General features: G+C 40.0%; 1 protein-coding gene and 1 long non-coding RNA gene across 3 annotated transcripts in view; both read right to left on the bottom strand.

Moving 5' to 3' along the window:
• The window catches only part of NBAS (NBAS subunit of NRZ tethering complex), a 328,315-nt gene extending 321,052 nt beyond the window's left edge, over window positions 1-7,263 (bottom strand). For both annotated transcript variants that reach the window (XM_076000562.1, XM_076000561.1), the window contains exons 1-5: window positions 7,051-7,263; window positions 4,615-4,669; window positions 2,941-2,977; window positions 1,276-1,353; window positions 887-934 (exon numbers count right to left, since the gene is read on the bottom strand). In XM_076000562.1, coding sequence (XP_075856677.1) covers window positions 887-934; window positions 1,276-1,353; window positions 2,941-2,977; window positions 4,615-4,669; window positions 7,051-7,167 — 335 coding nt within the window. In that variant the 5' untranslated portion in view covers window positions 7,168-7,263. The remainder of the gene's footprint in view (window positions 1-886; window positions 935-1,275; window positions 1,354-2,940; window positions 2,978-4,614; window positions 4,670-7,050) is intronic.
• Window positions 7,264-18,460: 11,197 nt separating this feature from the next.
• On the bottom strand, window positions 18,461-26,568 carry LOC105877701 (uncharacterized). Its single transcript, XR_012918531.1, has 3 exons — window positions 26,291-26,568; window positions 22,248-22,531; window positions 18,461-18,602 (listed from the first exon to the last, which is right to left on the bottom strand). It is a non-coding gene; the product is annotated as an uncharacterized LOC105877701 (long non-coding RNA).
• Between the last annotated feature and the right edge of the window lie 23 nt (window positions 26,569-26,591).

The raw sequence follows: 26,591 nt of genomic DNA on the forward strand, positions 1-26,591 counted from the left end.
TGGCGTGCACCCATGGTCCAAGCCAACTCAGGAGGCTGAACTAGGAGGATTGTTTGAGCCCAGGAGTTTGAAGTTGCAGTAAGGTGTGATCATGCCACTGCACTCAAGTCTGGGAAATGGAGCAAGACCCTGCCTCCAGGAAAAAAAAAAAATAATGAAGCAACAGAAAAACCTTTTGACTGGTACGTAGGCATCCTGAAATTGCTGCCTCTTTGCTTTTTTTTTTGAGAACTTTGCCAGGAAAAAGGAATAACCTTCAATTTTAGAGATGCCATGCATTTAGTCTGTTGTTGAAAATTTCCCTAATAATGAACTAGTTTTTCTGAGTTAGTTGCTATTATTTCTTTCACAACTGATACATCATTTAAAAATAAAATACCTGAAAAGCCCAGCTTAGAGAAGTCTTTTAGATATATATGCAATACCACTGAATGTCTCCAGAGGACAGATAATATTGCTGATCTCAAGTAACATGTAACCTTGGTCTTTTACACACTGGTATTCGTTCTACAGCTTTGTGCCAACAGAATAAAGCTGTCCCTATTCCTTTTTACACCTTCCTGAGCATCTGTTTACCTGACTTTGGAGTAACTAGTCAAATAAGAGTGATTTCCAGGGTTCTGGAAGATAGGCATCATTCATTAAGAAAGTAAAACCTGGCGGGAGATAACAGAGTGATCAGCGGAAGTAGAAAGATGAACATACTGCTCTGAGAAAGCATCCCACATTCTTTAACTGGCAAAAGTTAATGATGACACTTCACAAAATTAAATGAGTTAATAGTAAAATCCTCTTAAATATACTTTCTTTAAAAATTTTCGTTCCCCTTTATCAAGTAAAATTTTTTTCAGAGGAAATCTTAAATATGAATAATATTAACAATTACCTGATTTCCACACACTGATCTTGAACAGCAGCCAAAAGCTTTCCATTGCTTTCATGGAGGAAAAAGGGGGAGGGGATACTATTATGAATATTTATAGCAATCTTCGACACAGAATTATTTTAACAAGTTAAAATAATTTTTAAATTTTTTCCACAGGCATTAATTATACATCCTTGACCTTATAATTAGATGAGTATATAGAAATAAATGATTCAATAAAGCATGAATTAATGTATTTAAAAAATACCCATCATATGTGACAAAAGAAATTAACATGTAATAAAAACCAAGAGTGAAAACCATAAGGACCCCAAAATTAATGTCAGTAATGAAATTTTAAAAGCTAATCCAGATAGAAAAAGCTTCATATGAATTTTATATATGCTTACCTTGCAAGTACCAAATGCCAGTTTATCTGTTTATTAACCAAGCGAACCAGTCCATCAGGGAGCAAAAAAGGTGCAGGGCTGAAATCATAACACATCAGCTAGCTTAAAATCTCATCATGAAAACCACATGTGAATAGATAAATACTACAAAAAGCATTTAATATCTATAGGGAGAGATAGAGATTTTTTTTTTCCATTAGAATATAAAATTTGAATATTAGCACACTCAAAACCAAAAGTTACTAATGTGATATCTGAAATTTGACCATAAACATTTCTCTATTTCCAGAAAAACACAGTGGTGTGTTCAAAGGTATAAATATTATATACTTTCCAGGAAAAAGATATCTATCATACCAGTAACAGAGCAGAATGAGCTTACACCACAGGTTTCATGGAACTTGTTATTGAAAATTTTAATGAAAAGAAAACAGAGATAATTTGCAAAAGCTTTGTAATGTTAGTATATCTAAAGACTCTTATATGTATGGTGAAGAGTCAACTCTACTAGGAAGCCTTTCAGGAACATACCTGTATTGATACCTACTGATGCCTGATGTCAAGGTGCTCACACATAGGATAAGGCTTATATTAGAGTTGACTCTTTTTGGTCCCTCCTTCTTAATAGATAACAAAAAGAACTATCAAGCAGCAACTTGAACAGAAATATTTTCTGACCACGCTATTCAAGGGTGTCCAGGACTAGCAAGCAGTAGCCTAGTGAGCTCAGAAACAACAGCCTATCTCTTGTACTCTTTTCCCCTTCTCCCACCCACTCTTTGCTCATCTCTCTGTCCTATCGTACCCTATGCACCCCTAAAAAACAAGACAAAATTAAGTAAAAAAATGTAAATATGTATACATATATATGCATGCATAACACACACACAGAGTAAAAGCAGAAAAAAAGTAAAGCAAGCCCTAGAGAAGAGCCAAAGGTCTCATTTATAGAACTACATTATCTCTGGAGCTTTATAGATTAGATGTTCTCAAAGAAAAACCAATCTATAGTAAATAATTCTATAAAACAATCCCTGCATATGTATCGAAAAGCAGAATTATAGCCGTTTTCAGAGTAATTATTTTCTTGTTCCTTTTAAAGCTGAAAATTATCACAAGGCCTGAAAATATACTTAACAGTCAAGAAATTAAAAAGTACACAAGAACTGAAATCCAAAGACCTTCTCTGCTGCACAGCAATTAAATAATGACCACAAGAGAGCTGACGTAACAATAAGAACAAATGCTTTTTAAAAGATATGTAGCTCTCACATGCATTATGTGGGCATTCAAGATAAGACTGACTTCCAGGTATTTGATTTGCATTGGAAAAGGAAGAAAAAAAAAGTAAAATTAAAACAGTATAATTAAAAATTTTTTTAAAAATTTAAAGAAAAGATAAGACTGAGAACACTTCAGAGGAAGCAGAAGTCATCATAAGATATTCTTAATAACTAAGGTAATTAAAATTACCCTAAGACTCCTGGTACATCTTGTCTGATTATGCCAAAATGTTTGAAATGTCTATTTTATAAACTGAGTTCATTTCAATGTCAGCATCTTTATCATGATCTGGAATTCAGTTATAAACATTTAAATCATAAATACAGTAATATTGTTTGCATTTGATAGTCATACTGTTTCTCTGAAGAACTGAAGACTCACCTGTACCAGATATATTGGCGTAAAAATAATAAATGATCTGTAATAAAAAGAAATAGCAAAGCCAAACATAAATCAGTTGTTAAGAATCATATTCAAATTAGATTACAGACAAGAAATCTAAAATATATTGCAGACTGAATCATTATAAAACAAAACATGGAGAACACAACTCTTAAAATGAGAGAACAAATATAACCTAATATATACCATAACTTTTACAAAGTTTATATTAAATTCCAAGTTTGTGTGTTATTCAAAAGTTTGAAGTATTTTCTAACTGTATGAAAAATAAAAGTGGTTTGAGGTGTTAAATTTAATCCAAAAAACTTTAATGAAATCATGGACTAGAAGTCATAGTAATTACCCTTTAAATCTAAAATGTTCATATAAAAATTAATACAAGATACCATTTTACATTTTGTAGGAAAGATTTAAAAAATAATAATACCTAAAATGAGGAAGTCCATGATATCTCATTATCAGAAGACAAAATTACAGTTAATTTCTAGTACTCAACTTCTATGAAACCAAATCTTCTCTTTATAAACAACTAAAATTCACTGGTATAACAAGGATAGACTTTGGAGCCAGAAAGATATGTAGTCAAATTCCAAATGAATGACCCTGGGCAAGTTTCCTCATCTAAAAACATAAGAGTAACAGCATGTACCCTGATAGTATGGTAAAAGGATTCCATAAATTAATACAGTAAAGGCCTCATGGCACCAACTCAACAAGCCTGATGCACAATACTTTCTCAAACTCTTGTTAGCTCGTATGTAAAATATGTCAGAAGTTAATGAATACCCTGGTTAATCAAATTTGTAATACAAATATCTCTGACAAGATATATCTGAAACATCATGTGAACCACTTAAGATGGTCTCTCACTGTGTTTTCATCTTTAACATCCATAGACTCTCTGAGACTCATACCGGCTTTGATCTCTAGAAGGATGTGTCCTTCTGGAACATACCGATAATGGTTAAACCCAGGCTACAGTTTAGCTCTAAGTTGCATTAAAAACGTACACACGTGCACACACATGTATGTGTGCATATATGTATATAAAATTAAACTCAGATAATATGTATGGCTACTCATTTTCATCAGGTTCTATATCATTAGTCTAAAGCATCAGCCCCTAACCTTTTTGGTACCAGGGACCGGTGCCATGGAGAACAATTTTTCCACAGTCAAGGCAGGGGTAGGAGGATGGTTCTGGAATGATTCAAGTACATTACATCTATTGTACAGTCAAACTTCTCTGCTAATGAAAATCTGTATTTACAGCCACACCCTGGCACTAGCATCACTGCCTCAGCTCCACCTCGGATCATCAGCCATTAGATTCTCATAAAGAGCAGGCAACCTAGAGCCCTCGAATGTGCAGTTTACAGTAGGGTTCATGCTCCTATGACAATCTAATGCCCTGCCTCCCACTGATCTGACAGGAGGCAGAGTTTAAGCAGTGATGCAAGCAATGGGGAGTAGCTGTAAATACAGATAAAGCTTTGCTTACTCACCCACCACTCACCTCCTGCTGTGCAGCCCAGTTCCTAACAGGCCATGGACTGGTACCAGTGCCCAGCCCAGGGGAGTTGGGGACCGCAGGTCTAAAAAATTAATTTTAAGTGTTTCTAAGTGTTAGAAAAATAAATAAGCTATATTTACCTCGAATTGCTTTTGTGATGATAAAGGATGCACCATGTTTTCGGTTGCCTCTAGGCTACAATTGAAAACAAAAAACCTTACATTTGAGAATGTTCTATTACTATTTATACAATATGCAAACTTCTTCTTCTTTTTTTTTTTTTTTTTTTTTTTTTTTGAGACAGAGTCTCACTCTGTTGCCCAGGCTAGAGAGTCGTGGCGTCAGCCTAGCTCACTGCAACCTCAAACTCCTGGACTCAAGCAATCCTCCTGACTCAGCCTCCCAGGTAGCTGAGACTACAGGCATGTGCCACCATGCCCAGCAATTTTTTTCTATTGTTAGTTGTTTGGCTAATTTCTTTCTATGTATAGTAGAGACAGGGTCTCACTCTTGCTCAGGCTGGTCTGGAATTTCTGAGCTCAAGCAATCCTCCTGCTTCCGCCTCCCACAAACTTATTCTTCTTTATGGGTACAAGGTATCAGTATTTTAAAGCTACTTATAAATTGAAACAAAAAAAGGAGACTCAGGACTTGGGCAATGGGAGAAAAATGTGAGCATGGCAGAGGTATAGGCATGTCAGGATGAACCTTGCAGGAGAGGACAAGAATTGAGGCTGGAAACTGTTTCCAAATCAAAACACCAATCCAAAGACAAGAGGAGTCAAGGGCAAAGACCATACTGGTAGAATCGAAAACAAGTTTTTCTCACAAGAAAACTGGTCATAGGGATTAATAAACTCATCTCTAACAGCAAATTCACTGAGTATCTGTTGTATATCCACAGAGACAATGCTACTAATAAAACACATAGAAAATTGCTACGCTAAATAATTCCATTCTATAAGTACAGACTTGCACACTCACTATGGGTAAGCTAAACAATACTAGGCACTACAAAAGATGTACTAAAGTGCTGCCAAGAAAGGTACAGACAGATACTACTTAAAAATACAGAAAAGTTATTTCATTCAACAAACATGAACTGATGTTCAATTCATTCAAGACATAATTTGGCCCTGGAGAGGGATATAAAGATGAATAAGATGTAGGTGCCCTCCAAGAGCTTATAGTTCAACAGTTTAAATCAATACCACATAGACATCAATAAAACAGCCTCCCCCCCAAAAAACAGCAAAGTGCCTTAAGGTTTCAATGTAAGTTGAGCTGTGCTTATCTTTTTTAAATCAATTTATGTTAAGCACTATGAAACATTATGGCAATCAACAATGAATATTAAGGAATGGAAACTCATCCTTATCTGGCAGCAGCAACAGCTTCCTCCTAGCTCCATACCCTTCAAAATATTCCAGTTGCTCAAGAAAAACTAAGTAAATACTTGAAAAATAACAATATATGCAGATCTCTGTCCACCTACAAAACACATTATTCAAGACACCCAGAAACTGCATGGGAAGGAGGTTATAAAGAAAAATACGCAAACTTTATAAGAAAATGAGCTTAAGAATAGTTTCTCCAGTAAAGAAACACTCAGAAAAGAATATAAAAGAGAATGCATATGGGCTAAACTCCATAATCTTCAATAAAGGTCCTTTTCATCTTGCTGCTTCCTCTGAGTCTCAAACAGTAACTGGGACGTGAGGCACACAATATCTGTCGAATAAACGTGGATCCATGGTTCCTTCTCTTCACCCTAGCCCTAGTAGGTACTCCCTGTGAAATAACTGATAAATCCAAGGTCCAGTTCATAACTTAGCAAGCCTTATAACCCCTTGTCTAGGAGAGACTCCAACCCTGGTCAGTAGCTCCTTACTTTTCACTCCTTACTCTTCACAAAAAAAAAGTGGCATTTTTCATTCACACCGCGACTATAGTGCATGTTTATTGGACTGTCTCCCTCCTAGACTGGAAGCTCCAGGAAAGTTTATTCACCTCTCTATGCCCAGCACCAAGCACGATATCTGGGACACCGGGACAGATGGACACACTTATCAGATGCTTGCTTACTGAAACACACAAGGGCTGGCACGATTCCGCCCTATCTAGAGGTAAAGGGTTAGATCCCGGGATCCCCTGCAGCATGCCCGATACTGAAAAGACGGTAGCGTTCTCGAAAATTCTCCCACCGCCACTGCGGTTGAGGGTCAGCCCAGAGCAGCCCTAGCCAGCCACCGGAGAGTCCAGCGCGTGCCCTCCCCTCCAAGTACAGGGAGTGAAACTGACAACCAGAGCGGCAAGGAACGTGGCTCCGAGCACAAGGTTCCTCGACAACCTAATTCTGAGCCCTGGAGGAATCTCAAGGACTACCCACTGCCCTCGCCCCGGCAGCCCCAGACCCCCGCTAGTTCAAGGTGCCGTTGCCAGGGCGACCGCACAAGCTGCCGAGCCCTGCTCCCCCGCCCACCCAGCTCCCCTCCGCTACGTGGCTCCAGCTACGTGGCTCTGCCCACAAAGCGCTCGCGCCAAGATGGCTGAAGCCGTAGAGGGGCCTGGTTCACCTGCACTTCTGTCTCCGGTGGCCACTCGGTGTTGACCAACAAGTCATAGAGAATCGTCTCCTCCTCGCCCTCTGCAGTGCCTGGACTCAAAGCCGGCCCCGACTCGGGGGCCGCCATGTTTGCCCGGGACTTGAGCAGCTGAGCGAGAGCCACTACAGGATCCCGCACTGGACAAGTTTCCCAAGCCGCAGCCGCTTTCGATTAGCGCGGAAGGGCGTGGCTTGAACTGGCTGCGGAAAGGAAGTGCTAGGTTAACCCTTTTATGAATAGGAAGGACGGTAACTGTTTCTTGTCTCTGGTACGACTTGGATGTCACTCCCAGTGCACTCTTACTAACTAATCTGCGTGAGATCAGCCAAGTTACTCCACTTCTCTTATCCAGTCACCTTCTGTAAAGCAAAGGGCAAAAGCACCCCGGCCCCGCTCGCCTGAGATACTGCTATATATTTATCTCTTCTTTGCCTAACAGAGAGTATTCAAAGCTATGGCTTTTAAATAAACAACCAAAACATTATCCAACGCAAGAGATCAAGCCAATGAAAAGTACCTTAGGAGGGATGCTATAGGAGCTCAGAAAAGGCAATGAAGGCCAGAGGGTCTGCAGGGAATTTCGAAATGGTGCTTTGCTGAGTCCTTAACAATGATTAGAATTTGAATCCAGTGGAGAAGGTTGGGGTACAACATTTGAAGTAGGAGGAAATGGAGTGAGCAAAGATAGAAGAAGTACATGGTTGAAGACGGCAGAAAGCTGAATAGAATAAAACCTAAGTTGAGAAAAGGTGTGGGGGCAATATAGTTGAAATAATAGGTTGAGAACCTGCACAGAGGGAGCTAAAAGGCCAACTTCATTTGTTCATTCATTTGTTCATTCATTCATTCAACAAGTGTCTTTTTGTGGAGAGCTCCGTACTGTAAGGCAGTCTATTGTAACCTCAATGTATATACATTGGACAAAAATATTAGCACTGTATCACATTCAAGAGAAACACATATACTGAAGATTTCCTGAAGGAATTATATTGCATAATATCCATCAAAATGCATTAGGCAGTCATGCAATTAAAAGCCTCTGTCAGGAAGCCTCTAATGCCTTTCCTTTCTCTCAAAGCTTAATGACCTCAAAGCCCTACATCATGGACCAGCTGCTACCAGTTAGTCTTACACCTCATTTCCTGCTCTTCCCTCTACCTTCAGCCACACTGGCCTTCCCATTTCTGAACTCTCCAAACACACATCCACTTCAGGGACTCTGCAAGGGCTGTATTCTCTGCTTAGAAGGCTTCCCAACCCCCCTCACTTATCTCCTTCAAGTTTTTGCTCAAATGTCACCTGCTCTCTGAAGCCTACCCTGACAATTCATTTTTAAATTTGCAACCACTCTTCCCCAACTCCAGCTCTCCAGAGCTGTTCTATTTTTTTCTATAACACTTGTTATCATCTAAAACATCATACAATATATGTTTATTTTCTGTCTCCATTCATTAAAATGCAAGAAATGCAAGCTCTGCCAGGAAAGAGTGCTATATATATATATATATATATATATATATATATATATATATATATATACAGATGCTATATACATCCCTACTATGTCCCCAGAATTTATAACAGTGCCTGGCAAGAAGAGAGGACAATATATATATTATTAATATTTGTTGAATAAATGAAAGATTTCCCAGAAAACCTCTTTAACACATTGTCTCCCCAAAGTATTTCTCTGCACAGCAGCTGTGCCATTGTATCAAATCGTTCATTGCGAACAACAGATATCTCCTCTCCCCACGCCCCTAGACTGACAATGAGGGAGCTCTGCCCATGTTGGGTGCTGTAGAATATGAAGAGGTAGGAATACCATCCACATGGCATGGGTGGGGGTCATGCTGGGGCAATGCACGGCTCCAGTGGCCACCCCTCACTATATAGGAAAAGCCTGTCTGAGTAGTGAGTGAATGAAACTAACACATTGAGAAAAACAGGAGAGGTAGAGACTTCATTTGATATAAGCATGCTTGAAACAAGTAATACCTGTGTGCTTCCATTTTCCCAGGTAATTGATCCAGTGCATTCTCTTTTGTGCTTAAGCTAGTTTGAGTTGAGTTTCTATGCATCAAAACCCAGAGTTTGGTTGCCATGTACTATTATGATCATCTAATCAATTTCTTTCTTAATTTAGCTGAAATTACATAATTGGCTAATTAAAGATACTTTAAGTCATTAATAAATCATTCGAAAAAGAAAAATTATGTTTTCCAAATAACCAACACAAGTGATAACGCTGTGAACTGCTTAAGGAAATGAACTGGAAATAAAATTTGAGACAATTTCAAAATAGGCATCTTCATCATCATCATCATCATCATCACAGCTACATTTTGTGTACCTACTCTAATTTAAGCTCTACGCCAGGGACCTTATTATAATTTAACTCTGCTCCTCTCTATGACACTATAAGAAGTGTGTTAATATCTATCTCTGTGGATAGATATAGATATAGATTAGTAAGTTGAGGCTCTAAATTATTATGACCCAACCAAGGTCATGTGCTAGTAATGGTGAAGCTGGAATTGAAACACAGTTTTTATCTAAAGTCCTAATTATTAATAGAAAAGGTACTGTGATATACCCATTTTAAAGAGCAATAATCTGATGTTTTTATAAACCTTTGATGAGAAGGAAAAAAATAGAAAAATGTTCCTATTTCTTCCTATCCTCACAGCATAGCAAGTATGCCGCAATTTAACTGAATATAATTTTCATTAACTTAGCTGATGTCCACAAATATTCTACCTTAAAATTAGACAAAAGTTACTTAACAATATCTCACATAAAGGGATCGTTTTTCTCCTCTTGCATCTTCAATGTAGAGCTGTCACTAAGTGATAAGATTCTTTGGTAGTAGCTCAGCTTTTTGGCTCCTATCAGTTAAAAAACCCATTAAGCTAAAAGCCATTAATTAATGATTAAGTATTTAACCCTTTTATGCTTCTCCATATTAGAGACCAAAGAGATTAGTTCATCATATGAAATTGCTTCTATTTTAAATTTGAAATTGCATAATAAAATTGAACTTAGGCATTTAAACACTACCTGTTATAGGTGTCATACATTTGTATTTGATTGGATGGTGCACTAGCTCTTTATGAAGAGTATAAATTTTAATCATTATAATAAAATAATATTGAGAGCAATTCAAGAAATTTTATTTCCTCCAGAAAGCCTGCAGAATCCCAATCAATCCTTTCATAAATATTCTAAGACTCTCGTAATATCTCTTGGCAGCCAAAATAGATATAAAGTTCATGCATGGTTTTAGCCAAGAAGGAATCTCCAGCCCCTTACTGAAAGTTCATTTATTCTAATTTGCTACACAACTCAAACAGGCCATTCCCTCCCCTCCATTTTCTTCACTTATAAATTACATGGAACAACAAACTGGGAAATAGGCCCTACCAGAGGCACATACAGTGATAAAATCACCAAGTGCAAGAGATGAGCAAATAAATTGATAAAAATATATTGCTAAAATGATGAATTACTGACTTAAAAGTAAGACTAGCACTTTTCTTTCATTTGTTTTAAAACAAAGGTAGATAATCCGTAATATACTTTGAAATACATCAGAAAATAAGATAGATTAATGGGTAAGTTGAGGATAAATAAATGGAAAAGTGTGTGATAAAGCATGTATGGTAAAATACTAATGATAGAATCAATCTCATTGATGGGTACATGAGTGTTCATGGTAAAATTCTCTCAACTATGTTGTATGTGAAAATTTTCATAAGAAAATATTGGAGGAAAAGGTAAATCTACAATTTTATTTTTTTATTTTTTTTTATAAATCCATTTTTTTTTTCAAAGGCAGGGATCTCACTCTTGCTCAGGCTGGTCTTGAACTCCTCAGCTCACAGTATCCTCCCAACTCAACCTCCCAGCATGCAGAGATTACAGGCACGAGCCACCATGCCCCACCAAATCTACAATTTTAAACAGCAGAAAGAATAGAATGAAAGAAATACAACACATATCTACCAAAACATAGAATGCCATTAAGGACATAAAGGCAGGGAAAGACAGAATAAATAAGCAAATATAAACCAGGATAAAGAAAATTCTCCCATTGGAATGAGATGGTACAATAATCATTAAGCTCATACAACACTCACATATGCATCCACATAAATACCTCCCATATGCACACTTCTCTCTTCCAGCCTCCCTTCGCCTTATAAAGGGTAATATCAGAAGTTTGGAATATAATTTCTTCCGTCTTCCCTTCATGTGTTTTAATTGCTTATAGAAAATTCTATCCTTGCATCTTCAAATGTTGCCCCTACACCTTTCTCTTTAGACAGATGATGGACGATTGTAACCTCCACAAGTCACAACCTCCCTCTTACACTTTATATCTCTGTATCTCTCTGTTTTGTAGTCAGTGCAATTTCTTCTGGTCTCTATTTCAGTTCACAGACTTACTTTTCAGCTTTTTCTATGTTCGAACTTTCAACAAATTTTTAACATCTATTATTACATATATATTTATTCTTAAACGTTCTTTCTTTAAAACTCAAGCGTGCTGATCATTTTGTTACTTTGTTCTTACTTATGTTTCAAGTCCTACTTTTAGAAACACATAAAACATAATTTATAATCTCTACCTGATATTTGTAATACCTGAAGTCTTTGAGGATCTATTTTTCTCCTGCTGACTCTTGCTCATGGTGGCTTCTTTCTTTATGTAGCGTGTGTGTTACTGTTTGCTCGTATGCTTTGGAGTTTGATCTGTGAAGACGCTTTGAGGCCTGGTTTGGAGAGTGCCCTCCCCGCTGGGAAGACTTGCCTTCACTGCTACCATCAGATGATGCACGGTGTAAATTCAGGTCCTGGACTTACAGGACACTTGGGCTCTGGCTGCAAATTCTCAAAGATTTTTATATCCATTCATATTCCAAGTTGAAGACAAATTTATTGCTATCTCTTTATTAAGGGTTTTAAAAAAAAAATGTAGCTCTTCATGGTTCCTAACTTTATGTAGGACAGTCAGTGATCCACTCCCTTCTTTACACAGGCCCGAGCCTTTGTCCCCAACTTCCCCATCCCACCCCACCTCTATTTTCAGTCCCGAAGTCAAAGCTCTGGATGTCTGGATTCACAGAGATCCCTAAAACTAGTGACTTCCATTCTCACTTCTTCCGTGCGCGAGATCTCCCGCCTGTTGCCAGGACTCAGGATACCTTTCACTTTCTTGCAAACCCATCCATTCAGTTTAAAAGTTGTGTTTTTGCTTTCATGTTTTAGCTAGCATTCTTGGTGTTTGTGGGAGATTTTCAGGATGTCCTGTCTGACGAATTGCCCGAAATGAAACACTCCGAACCTAGCAGAAGGAAACGAAAATGGGGAAGGTGTTCGCACTAGCTTTGTTATAAACAGCTGTGAAGCTGACAGATGGCACAAACCACAGACAGAGGCTCAGCAATGGCTCCAAAGGAAAACAATTGGCAGAGTCCAAAAGGAATGCAGTTGTTTGCCAATATGTATCACACACTTCTGGGACTCCCCAGAAATATTTGGTAGGAGATTTTACAAGTGACTGAGGGTCCTCTGTTATCAACTGGGAGCAAAAGTAGTGAAATTATACTGTTTCATATTACGATGATTACCATTCATGTCCACAGACTGGGGAAGCTTAGGGAGTCTCAAATAACACCAATAATTCAGAAATTCAAAAGGCAACTACAAAGGAGAAATACTGCAATTCTTTGGTGACAGGGCAATCACTTTTTAATCTCTGTAAAACCAGCCTGAAGGTAAATCCTGAATAAGTTTTTACTGACCAGATGAATTATACATGGCTATGTTGAGGCTATTATAGATTAACCCTTTTTTACTTAAAAGAGAGATTGCAACTTTAAAAAATCATTTATTTTCCTCCAGCAAAGTAACATAGACTCAAGGAAAATTTCTCTCAATAAACAGACCATTCATGAGCCATAATTTTTTTTTCCTACTGTTGTAGTGAAATATTGGTCACATCCTTCAGTTTATCCTTATGTTTCCTCTGATTTAAAAAAAAAAAAAAAAAAACTACAGTGGGAATATTAACCTAAAGACGAAGGCTTCAATGAAGCTGACAAGTAATTAATAATGCGTTTTGATAGGGCAAAGTACTAACTGAAAATGTAGAAGCTATTAAAACATCAGGATCAGACACCCTCTGCTATGTGGAAAAACTAAATTAAACACCAAGGATTAAAAACCACTAGAGGAGGAATTATTAAATGTCTCTCAATGTTAATAGTTTTAGCTCTTCCATGGAATTTCATGCAAACCATTTTCTACTGAAGTCCTTATCATTTTAGGTTTCTCTTTAGATAAAAATGGATGCCTAATGTTAAATTTTTAAGTTTTTAAGTTTAAATTGTTATATTCCGATATAGATATGAGATAAATGATTTTAAAAAGAAGCTTTGCAACCTAATTTAGTCCTGAAGGGATTAACTAAAAAAAAAAAAAAGATTGAAAGCATTTAAGCTGAGACACAAATCTTTAACAAATTTCAATCACCAAATAAGAAAATAGTACATTAAAGTCACATGTATCACTATGCTAAAAATTGCTCCACAATTTACATCAAACCTGAGATAAAACTCAGTGGTTCACAGTCAGTGCACATATATAGAATGTCATTTCTTCTACCTCCCATGGATCTCAATTTGTACAATCTTTCAGTTCCTTCTTCTACCTCTGCAATAGACTCTAGTATTTAAAAAAGCTTTGTTTGAATCACAGTTTTGTTACTAATTCTATTGCTTTGCAAAAATTATTATTATTTTTATTTCAGCATATTATGAGGGTACAAATTTTAAGGTTACGTATAATGCCCTTCCCCTCTCCCCCCTCAAGTCAGAGCTTCAAGCATGACCATCCCCCAGACAGTACACATCTCACTCATTATTTGTGTATATACACATCCCCTCCTTCCCCCTCTCTGTGTCTCGATTTCCTAATCTAAAAATAGGGTTTGGGGGACATAAAGTAAGGCATGACTCTGACAAAGAGTCTCTCCTTGACCAAAGTCTAGCCGGGCTCCCCTAAGCCCTCTTCTTGTTCAGGCCTCAACCTGGGCCTATAAAAACTACAGACTCTCAGCATGAATAGTTTTGTCCACTCCCATCCACCTCCCCATTTAAAGACTTAAACAAACACTAAAAGTTACTGACAGCTCAGGACCACAGCCACCCCCATGTGACCCTAGCCACCCTGAGAAAGCCCAGGGCTGCTAAAAGAATTTACTGGTTGTTCCAGCCAACACCTGACCACAGGTTCCTGACCACTCTTTCTTAGAGCACTTACTAAAAAGGGCTTACAACTGTGAATCCTTCCTCTGTCCCTTTGAGATGTATATGTTTCTCTAATGACTCATGAGTGTCTCTAGGACCTGAAAACCATTCCTTTGAAATGTAAACATCAGGAATTACAGGGCCTCTGTCTCCAGTCTCTGGGAAGACAGAGCCCTAACTTTGATTAATTGTCAGCTAACAGACACAGCTGACCTAAAGGGCATTTGCACGGACCAACCTTTGTAATTTTTCACTTCTCTAACTCTGCTCAAGCCCCGCTGGTTCCTCCTCCCTTTCTCCCATGTTCAGTCCAGTTCATGCCAGACACTCTTCCCTATTGCAGTAGTATATTACTGATTAAAATATGTTCTCAGCACTTTAACTAGTATACAGCTTTATCTTTGGCAGTTCAAGAAATAGGAAATACAATCATACCTAAGAATAAAGCCATGAAATCAACATGACCATGTTGGTGAGCCCTAAAGAATAATAGTCTAAAATAAACTTCCTACGTATGTAGTCTAGGGAGGTCTGCCTGCACCGGAATCACCCAGGCAACTTGTGTTGTTTAAATGCCTATTCCTGGGCTCCACCTCAGACTTGGGGGGACCAAAATTCCTGAGGGCTAAACCTAGGAAGCTGCATTTGGAAGAGCTCCATGGAGTAATTCGGATCTTACATTTGAGGATCACTGGTGTAAACAATTATATATACATGTGCTACTGAAAATTGTCTTCCAAACAAGTGGTTAGAGCATAGCACATATTCTGTCTGCTTCAGGAATACATAGCTCTCCCTAATCTAGCTCAGATTCAAATTCTTTAGCCTTATTTTTATCTACTAAATAATTTATGATTTTGAACCTGACATCTGAGGAATGGCAAAAGACTTTTTATTTCCATGTGTGGTTACCAATCTCCCAAATACCCCCTGCCCATACACAATGATCCCAGTCTCCTAGTATCTATGCCCTTGTGTAGTGCCTTCTACCTTGAATAAAATTGGTCTGTGTAACCAGCAGGATGTTGTGGAAATGATGGTAGGAGACGCCAGAAGCTAAACCAGTCTCTCTCTTGGATCAGTTGCTGGAGTTGACACCTGCCATGAGTGAGGACACTCAAGATCCTGTGGAGATGTTCAGGCAGTAAAGAACTATGCTATTCTGACAACTGACACTAACTTGCCAGGCATATGAGGAAGCCACCTTGGAAGTGGATCATCTGGCCCTGGTCAAGTCTTCAGATGAGTGCAGCTCTGGCTGCCAACTTGGCTTCAGCCTCATGAGAGATTCCAGGCCAGCACCATCCTGATACATCACTCCTGGATTCCCGGCCCACAGACGCTATGCAAAATAATCAATATTTATTGTTTTAAGCCACTAAGTCTCAGTGTGATTTGTTATATGGCACTAGATGATTAATACATTAGGGGACACCACCCTATTTCTCACTGCTGTGCAGCTCTCCATGCTGTACCCTCTTCCTGGAAATTTCCCCTCTTTTCACCCTCCCCCCATAAACCCCGCTGCATCTAGTTAAATTCAGTGAACCTTTCAAGATTCATCTCAGATGTCAGTGCCCCAAGAAGCCCTTCCCTGACTGTTACAGCCTGGGTTAGGTATCCACTCTGATTTCCCATGATACACTGAATAAATAAATCTCTACCATTGCATTGATGCCTTACAGTATGATTATGTGTTTATATTTTATATCAGTTGAAAAATTTAGACTATCTTGAAAGCAAGAAAGTATGTCTTATCCATATTTGTATCCCTTTCACTACTGTAGGCCCTGGCACACAGGAGGCACTTAATAAGTTTTGTTAGGTGAATAGTATTTAATAAATGAAGGATCCTGTGAAGGTGTCAAAGATGCCTCATAGAAAGTGCCTAACACATACTGCCTTGTTCACTTTCAGGCCCTAAATATATGTTTCTGTTTCTTTCCAAGACAGAACTAGTTTTCCAATCAGCAGATAGGATGTCCACTTGTGGCAGATTGCACTTTCCAAAGATGGCCATAGGCTCTGAGTCAGTGTCCAATATATGGTGCTGTTTCTCCCGTAGCCAAGATTCACAGATCCAGGAATCAAGCGGCAGAAATGGGAGTGGCACCACTATTTCCACTAGTGAACCACTGGCAAAATTTTTGCTTCCTTTCCCCATGATCTTATGTTCTGCTGGTCTAGAGGTCTTAGTTCCAAAGGGAAGATGCTTCCACAAGCAGAAACAGCAATGATTCCATTGAACTGAAAGGTAAGACTGACACCTGGTCACTTTGGGATCCTCAAGCCTTTGAATCAACAGGCAAAGGAAGGAGCTATTGTGGTGGCCAGAGTGATTGATCCTGATCACCAAGGAGAAATTGGACCACTACTCCACAGGGAGGAAAGGAAGAGTATGTATGAGATAGAGGAGATTCCTTCGGGCACTTTTAGTATAATATCATCATACCCTGTGGTTAAGGTCAATGGAAAACTATAACCCAATCCAGACAGGACTATGAATGGCCCAGACTCTTTGGAATGAAAGTTTGGGTCACCAAACCAGGTTCTATGACCAACTGTGTTGCTTGCTGGGGGCAAATGGAATACAGGATGGATAATGGAAGAAAGTATAGTAGTTATAAATGCCAGCTATGGCCACATGACCAGATACAGAAACAAAGACTATAATTGCCATGAGCATTTCTTCTTTATTTTGTTGTGAATATATTTGTGTGTGTGTATATATATTATATAATGTACATATGTGTATGTATATGTATTTATTTTGAGATCTCTCTCTGTCTCTCTCTCTCTATATATATATATATATACATGGCAAATATCTTTGTTTTCTTCCCTCTGTATCATGTAACATAAGGTGTATTCATTTTATATCATAGTACTTAAGTATTGAAATTTTTATAATATTTAAGTTATGGGATATCAAGGAGAAGAACAGACAAAATCCAAGGATTTTACATCCTTTCCTAGGGAAAGTGTTAGTGCATCTTTAGTTGTACACAGGATAGCTGTATCATCTTAGGTGGAATTATGACTTTCTTATTGTCCTTATTTGGAGATTAAATATGGTTTAGGGAGATGCATATGGATGCTAAGTCGACAAGGCATGCACTTACAATAGTTCATTTTATATATCAACTTATCTGAGCCACAGTGCCCATATATTTGTTAAAACATTCTGGATGTTTCTGTGATGATGTTTTTGGATGAGACTCACACTTAAATTGGTGGTCTTTGAGTAAAGCAAACTGCCCTCCATAATGTGGACATGCCTCATTCAGTTACAGGTCTTAATAGAACACAAGGCTGATCTCCTCAAACAAGGGAATTCTCTAGCACATGATCTTTGGGCTTCAACTGCGACATTGGGTCCCCAGCCTGCCAGCCCACCATATAGACTTTGGGCTTGCTAGGCTCTACAATCATGCAAACCAATTCCCTAAAATAAATCTTTCTATATACACATACATCCTACTGGTTCTGTTTCTCTGGAGAACTCTTAACACATGGCCATACCAATTTATATCCTGCCCCACATGATTTTCTTACAATGTGATGTTGACATTCCCCTATCAAACGGTGGTGTCTATGATCCCTCCCCTTGAAGCTGGGCAGACCTTTGTCATAATCTTAATTAATAGAATGGGAAGGAAGTGACACTGCTTGACTTCTGTAGTTTGGTCATTAAAGGCTGCATGGCCCTTGGGATGCTCACCTTTGGAATAAAACCACCGTGCAGTGAGAAAGCACAGGCCCCCTGAGATGCCACAGCTGACCGTCAGCCCCAGGTAGGGTCTCATCAACACAAGCATCAACAACATCGTGTGAGTGACTAAAGCTTCTCTTGATTCCAGTCCCTTGCCTTTCAGTCTTTCAGCTAAGGTGCTGGGCATCGTGGAACAGAGATGAGCCATCTCTGCTGTGCCCTGTCCAGTTTCCTCACCCACAGACTCTATGAGAAAAATAAATCAACGTTTTAAGCCACAATATTTTGGGGTAGCCATAGTAACTGGAACATTACCATTCAGAGCTACAGTTGAATTAGCCTTCACAAATTCTCTTATTATTGCAACATCATAGGAGCCAGGCAGTATAAATTTCGATATTCTGAATTATTTCCTCCAGGCATTTTGAAGAATTCTTGACCATACTTTTTATCACCACCACCACTTTCAATATAGCAAGCAGTCTTCTTTTAGCCTGCTAAAAAATAAAATCATAGGCCTTGTTAAAAAGAAAACCTATGATCGATTCCACAGACAGGAAAGAGCTGCAGTGAGGCAGGGATGCTGGGTGGGAGGCTGAGACAGCGAGCCTGAACTCTGTGCACAGATGCACAGTGGCTTCCTGTGGCACATGAGGGAACTCGGGCACCCTGGCAGATTCTGGGCTGCTGGATTCTGAACATGTGTCTGGTGCACAGTCTGTTTTTAACCACCCACAAGCTCAGGCTCCAACTGTGTCGCCATTTCCCCATGAGCTGTCAGCGTCATTCACAGGGGCCCCTGAGCACTCAAGATGGCAGGCATGGGAGACAGAGTGACATTCATGCCTGCGAGCCAGTCAGCACCCAACCATAAATCGCTTCCCTGCCTGGCTTGCCTATAATGAGACCGACACAGTTAGGGAGATCTCTTTTTCTGTTTTACAGTCCCTCTGAAACTCATCCGGCTTGCCCTTTGTCTCCCTCTCCCCATATATCTGGAGTGATGGACTTAATGGCCACTTCTTCAGGGGATACAGAATTATAGATCTCTGGATTTATGTCTGTTTTCCAGGCCCCCTCTGGTCCCTGCACCATAAGGTGAATGCTGGGGCAGCGAGAATGATGCTGCATTCTAATAGATCTGGACCAGTTTCTGACAGCTTATTTTGACAAAAGCATAAAATTCAATGAGTGTTGCTCAGCTCAGAAGTCGTAGGAAATATAGGGGGAAAAAGAGGATGTTTAAACGTGAGCTTCCCTGTCTCCAAACTGCTCTGTGAGTCAGGTAAATTGTGAAAAACGGAGAAAGCTAAGACAACAAATTTAATGATGACAACGGCTGTTTTAGAAACACGATTTATCCCAGAGGATGCTACATGAACATACTGTTGCCTGAGATTCAGGGACCACCACCTGCTACACAAACAAACAAGGGTCTATTGGGGAAGTGGGGGTGTGGTAGCCAGCCTGTGAGATGGGCCCCAAACGGTCTTTATCTCTAGAATTCACACCTTTATGTGTGTAGTTCCCTTCCACACTGATTAGGCCTGTGTGACCAATAAGATATTGTACGAACGACAGTGTGTGGCTTTGATGGCTTTGCCATAAAATACACCACTCACTCTGCTTTGTTCTCGAGGGTTGCCTGCTTTGTTGGGGAAGGGAGGGGTGTCAGCAGCCATATCATCAGAACACTGAAGTTGCCCAAGAGGTCCGTGTGGAGAACAAAGGCCTCCCGCTAACTGCCCACACAGTCATGAGAGTGACTTGTCCTTTAAAATGGATCCTTCAGCCCTAGTCAAGCCTTTTAGATGATTATAATCCTGGACAAAGACTTGTCTACTTCTGCAAGAGAGACGCCAAGTGGAACTTGCCAGCCATGCTGCTCCTGAATTTCTGTTCCATAAAAGCTGGGAGTGATAATAAATGTTTATTGTTTTAAGTGAGTAGATTTTGGGGCAACTTGTTTTGTAGCAATAGATAAGGAATAAAGGTATGCAAAGTAGGATTAGGTTTAGCTGTGTGAGACAGAAAAAAATCCAAAACAAAAGAAGACATGTTTATATCTCTCTCATTTAAGAAATATAGTATCACAATTTTGGGCTGGTGTGGTGCTCTAAGTTATCAGGGACTCATCTATTTCTCTTATTGTTCTGCCATCAGTATATGGTTCTCTTCTCATGGTTCATCATAGCTGCTAAAACCTTAGCCCTCACAACCCCATTCCAACCAACAGGAAGAAGGAAGAAAACAAGATGGCAACACTTCCCTTAAAGATATTTCCCAGAAGTCACACAAGATACCTTATATGCCACTGGCCAGAAAATGGGCATATGGCCATTTCTAGCTACCAGGAAGGCTGGGAAATGGAGTCTTTATCCCAGGCAGCCATATGTCTAGCTGAGAGTCATAAATTTAGGGAAAAAGAGAAATAAACATTGGGGTGACAAGATTTGCTGCAAAGTGCTAGCTTAGCTCAATTTGAATGATAATTAGGGGTTTTCCAAGATGACAGATGTTATTATAGGTAGGTATATTTACAATGTGATAGAAGATAGGTATATTATAAAGGGCTGCAAACTCTGCCATTTATTGCATTGACAGATAGAGTCTATTTCTCCTCCCTTTGAATCTGGGCTGCTCACATGATTTGTGTTGACCAACAGAATTCGGCAGAAGTTACACATGGCTTTACTTCTAAGGTTGGCTTGAGAGATGTGCAGCTTCTGCTTGCCCTTATTTGAAACACATCTTTGTGGAACCAGCTACATACCTTCCTATGTAGGAAGTCTGTACTCCCCAGAACTAATCCTATTATGAGAAGGTCCAAGCTGGCCATACGGAAACAGCAAGACCATGTAGGAGACACTGGAGCACCACATGTGGGAGTGAAGTCTTCTCCAATCTCCTACTACACCCAAGACACCAGCTGAATGCAGCCTAGTGAGTGATCCCAGGGAATGTCACATGGAGCAGAAAAACCAGCCAGCTAAGCTAAGCTAAGCCCTGCCCAAATTCTTGACCTACAGAATTATAAGCAAATAAATTGGTTGTTGTCCTAAGCCATTAAGATTTGAGGTTGTTGCTATACAGCAGTAGATAATTAAAACTAAAAGGGGAAAGTTATTCTAGGGAGAGGGAACAACATAAAAAATATACAGTGGTGAGAGGCAATCTGGTAAATACAAGGCATTCTACATAGTTTGCTATGCTGGCAAGTAAAATTTGTGGAGGGGAGTGGTAGTAATAAGAATGGAAGTAAGCAGGAGGCTGGACATGGAGGACCTGGTGTGTGTCATCCTATGGAGGATGGATTTAGGAGCCTTACCAACTAAGAGTTATATCCAAGGGGAGAGGGTGTATTGATGTAAGGTTTGATTATAGCAGGATTCAAGATCTAGAGCAAGTATAGTACTCCTGAGTCCCTTTTTCCTCCTAGAAAATGGATCAGAAGGAAAACTTCATGGACACCATTTAAGGAGAGAGAATACTGCTATTACTTGTGTAGAATGATGGGTGGGTTTGTATCATGTATCATGAGAAAGGACGTTGGGTGGTTTACGAAATGAAGATACTGTATTTTCTACTCAACTTATTTTAGGTTAAAACAACTTTTCTTTCATGCTGCTTCCTTCTTCTTGGTGGCTAAATTCTCAGAAACTAGGCAGCTTGCTTTATTTTGTCCCAGAAAGGCTAGGAAGAGGAGAGCAAGGAGGTTGGATGTCAATTAAAGGATAAGGCAATCTGGTATTAGGTTATACCTGGTATAACCTAATTTGAGTTATATCCCCTAGGTTGATTCAGAGCCATGATCTCTGTTGTATATAGCACATTTCATCTTCAATTTGGGTTGTGAGGAAATGACTAAACATTCAAGGATCATTCTTGATGGTGCCACCACAACCCAGGCCAAATTTCTTCAACTCATTCTGGCCACAGTAGGTTACTTATTGCTCTATTATAGAACATTAGAATTTTTTTCTGAAAGATTCATTACATGAAATCCATATTGGTAAATTTCTTTATCTCCTTTCTTTTCTGTACCTTTTAGGAATATGTTGGGGTGCAGACAAGAGAAAATTTAAAGTGGCTTAACAAAGTGAGGCATTCTCTAGCTACAGGAGGTCCAGAGGTAGACATACCTGGACTCACCATCATCATTCAGGATTTAGTCTCCTTATATTTTCTGGTTTGGCAGTCTTGGTGTGAAGTTTTTATCTTCATGGCTCATTGCTGTTCTTCCAGGCATCGTGTCAATGTTCCAGGAGTAAGGAGAGTGCATGTCAGCCAGATCTTTCTCTTTTAAAGAGCGTTCCGACAAGTCCCAACCTGGGACTCATTTATATCTCTCCAGGCAGAACTGAGTCTCTGGGCTGTCTCTCTACAAAGGAGTCTGGAAAGATGATTGTTTTCTTCTTCCTACACTCTGTATAAAGAAAAGCAAGAAGGAAGGGGACTACTATGGTTTGAATGTGACCTCTCCAAAATTCTGGTGTTGCCAATGTGATAATATTAAAAAGTGGGGCCTTCAAGAGGTGATTTGGTCATGAGCAAGGGTCCTCAAACTTTTTAAACAGGGGGCAGTTCACTGTCCCTCAGACCATTGGAGGGCCATCGGAGAGTGCGGTGCACATTCCACACATGCGCACTGTGGGCCCTGGACAAGTCGGCTGCTAAGCAGGACAGGCAGCGGTGGCAAAAACACCTGGCGGCTGGATAAATGTCCTCGGCAGGCTGCATGTGGCCCTTGGGCAGTAGTTTGAGGACGCCTGGTCATGAGAGTTCCTGCCTAATGAATGAGATTAAGGCACTTATAAAAGAGGTTTCAGGCAGTGTTATAGTCTCTTGCCCTTCTACTTTCTGCCATGTGAGGACACGGTGTTCCTCCCCTTTGGAGGATGCAGGGTTCAAGACACCGTCTTAAAAGCAGAAATAGGGCCCTCAAAAGACAAAACACCTACTGGCACTTTGATCCTGGACTTCCCAGCCTCCAGAACTGTGAGAAATAAATGTTCTTTATAAATTATCCAGTCTCAGGTATTCTGTTATAGCAGCACAAATGGACCAAGACAGGGACCGTCGTCCTTCACAGGACCCATCCTCTCTACTCTGTCCTGTGTATCTGAAGGGCACTTTTCTTTGGTCGGTCTTAGCAGTTGCAAAACCATATGTTCTGCAGTGGGGTTTAATACCACTTACTTGAAAATATATAGCACAATCTTTCTGGTACATGGATAATAATACAGTAAAATTCCACTTTAACATGATCATTGGGGCCCAAAAGACCCAAATGCATGAAATATGGGATTATTGTAAGGCTAAAAAATACATGATGGGGGGCTGGGCACAGTGGTTCACACCTGTAATCCTAGCTCTCTGGGAGGCCGAGGCGGGCGGATCGTTTGAGTTCAGGAGTTCAAAACCAACCTGAGCAAGAGCGAGACCCCGTCTCTACTATAAATAGAAAGAAATCAATTGGCCAACTAATATATATACAAAAAAATTAGCCGGGCATGGTGGCGCATGCCTGTAGTCCCAGCTACTCAGGAGGCTGAGGCAGCAGGATCGCTTGAGCCCAGGAGTTTAAGGTTGCTGTGAGCTAGGCTGATGCCACGGCACTCACTCTAGCCTGGGCAACAAAGTGAGACCCTGTCTCAAAAAAAAAAAAAAAAAAAAAAAAACATGATGGGGGCAAGGCCAGGCTAGGAGATTTTCTTTTTTTAAATTACAGATAGTTTTTTAAACAGTTTCATTGAGGTATAATTTAAATACTATAAAATTCAGTTTTAAGTGTACAATTCAGTGATTTACAGAGCTGTGCAACCATCACCACAATCTAATTTTTGAAGACTTCCATCACCCCCTAAAATCTCTTATGTGCATTTCTATTACAAATGGCAAAAGCGCTGGCTGTCTGGGAATTTTAAGGGCCCCAGTCCAATCACTTTGGCTGCAGTTTGGCGCCACTTGCTGGTGGCCGTCCTCCCACCTAATTCTGCAGGTGAGTTCCTGGGACCAGGCAAAGTTCCCAGGAATCTCCCAGGTAGTAAGCAACCATTTATTTACTCAACCTGTTCTGGGGAAATGGGACAGACACCCATCCTCTATCTTTTGACAGGCACCCATCCTCTATCTTTTGATGGGCATCCATCCTCTATCTTTTGGTTTGGGAAGGTCTTGGCTGCTGTTTCTCTGCCTGGCATTACCCTACCTGCCAAGGACAGAAGCCTATAACATTCTATTCCCATTCACATTATTGAGGGCGTTACAACACACACACACACACACTTATAATATTAAAGTAGTATATTAAATTAGCTGGACTTGGAGGGCACAAACAGAAAACATTATCCTAAAACCATCTCTTTGGGTTTTTTCCCTGACCTAGATGAAGTCTCTAGCATCTTCAAGAGCTTTTCTGGTCACTCTCAGATAACGAAAAGTTGTCAGGTTACTTTCATCACAATTATAGCCTCGTTTCTGTAATTAAACTATCAAGTCCAGTGTAATGATCAAAATTCATGACTTTATCTAAAATTATAGCTTTCTTCTTCCCAGCTTGTCCTATTCCAAGCCAGAGTCTGCAATGGGATGGAGGGTGTAATCAGTCTCTTCTCTGCACTCCTCTCTCCCATAAGCAGTTGTTTCTGATTCCTGGGAAGGGATAAAGTCTAGTGGGTGAGAGAGATACCTAACTTTGTCTGGCTGGTGGTGGAGTGATCTGATTCTGCTGCTCTCTGGTTCAGGCATGCTCAAGGTTAATTATTTATCTCAGAGGGTACTTTTGGGGGATATCTTGAAGATTCTCCTGCTGGCATCCTCCAAGTACAACTCACATGAAGTGGGTGTTATTTCTCCTTCAGTTTGAAGGTATGGATAATCCAGGGTTCTTTGGGGGTCTGCCTGCTCAATCATTTAGCTCCTCCAGGTGAGCACATTCCCTGTGAAGAAAGCTTCTAGTCCACTCTCCACAGGTCCATTTATTCCCTAGGGAAAAAAAGTCACATGTCTCCCCAACAGTTGCAGGAAATGCAGTTAGCTCCCACAGCAGCCTTCTCTCCCCTTTGTCTCCTTTCCTGCCCTGCCACTGCAGGTCCTCCTAGGCACAGCTTCCCAGAGCAGTCCTCATATTTCTCAAACTCTCAGAGATTCCCCGGAAATCCCTTTCTCCCTTGAGAGAGGGAAAATGCCACAGCACTTCAACTCTCTTTGGAGAAATCTTTTAATTTGCATCTCTAATCTTTTCATGCTTTTAAGGTGGTTGTTGACTAAAGGCAAAAAAAAAAAAAAATCAGATTTCAAAATTCCCTTTGGCTCGTCCTGTATAATTTGTGATGTCATACCTCTGTTGGGAATGTGGCGGTACTTGGTATCCATTCAGAAACTGCTACTTTTGCATAACTCTCAGGGCTATTATTTATATAAAATGTAATGAGAATATACACGATAATGTGAATAGCGCCTCCTGGAAGTGTGATTCTGTAGGCCTGATGTCTTCTCCTTGGTGTTTGAATCCTGTTACACGTAATAGTAATAATAGAGCTGGTACTTACATATTGTTACCATGTGCTATGTACTGTTCTAGGTGCTTTAGGTATTGTATTTAATCCTCATAACAATCATATGAGAAAGATATTATTATTGATCTCTATTTGACAGATGAGTAAACTGAAGCCTGGAGACGTTTCATGACTAGTTCAAGGTTTACACAGCAAGCAAGTGGCAGAGCTAGAATTCAAACGCAAAGAGAATTGCTCCCAAATCTGTAATTCTAACCCTGTGCTATACGTCTTGTGTGAGGGTTTCACTTTTCTCCATGACATTCTGCGACAGGCCACAGATAGCACAGGATGGGCCCTGGAGTTAGGCAGACGTGGCTCAGATCCCACGTTCCGTTTAGCAACTGTGTGGCTGCAGATAAGTTACTTAACTTTCCTGAATCTTAGTGTCTGTCCTCAGCTAAAGATTCTAATAAATACCTGACCGAGTAAGTAGTTGGGAGAGTTAATTGTTCATTTACTTTCCCCTATCTCTCTGCAAAGAGAAAGGAGTCAAAATTGCATGGAAGTCAACCTGCAATTATCAAAGTTACGTCAAACACGGTGAAGGGAAAGAGGGAGACCTAAATCATTTCTTATTTCAGTCAAAAATACTTAACAAAGGCCTATGGATGCCAGGCACTCACTAGTACAGAACGAATTCGGCACACTCTCTCCAGGTCGCTCATTCACCGCCAAGGCACTGCTTATCTTTGTGAGTTGGGGGACGGACTGACGCTACAGAGAGGGGACAGTTCGGTGTCAGATAAGCCAGGGCCCATTGTGTGACCCTAATCACCAAACTTCTGCTTCCGTATCTCTGGAAAAGTGAGCCTGTTGACACGTAATGTGCCCCTAAAAAACGGTAACTACATGGAAGGCAATGTCCAGGTGCACTGGGTTCACGCAGTCGGGTCAGCGGCAAGCGCGTGAGGCGGGGCCGAGGCG

Source organism: Microcebus murinus, chromosome 3 (assembly GCF_040939455.1).
Source record: "Microcebus murinus isolate Inina chromosome 3, M.murinus_Inina_mat1.0, whole genome shotgun sequence".
Classification (NCBI taxonomy): domain Eukaryota; kingdom Metazoa; phylum Chordata; class Mammalia; order Primates; family Cheirogaleidae; genus Microcebus; species Microcebus murinus.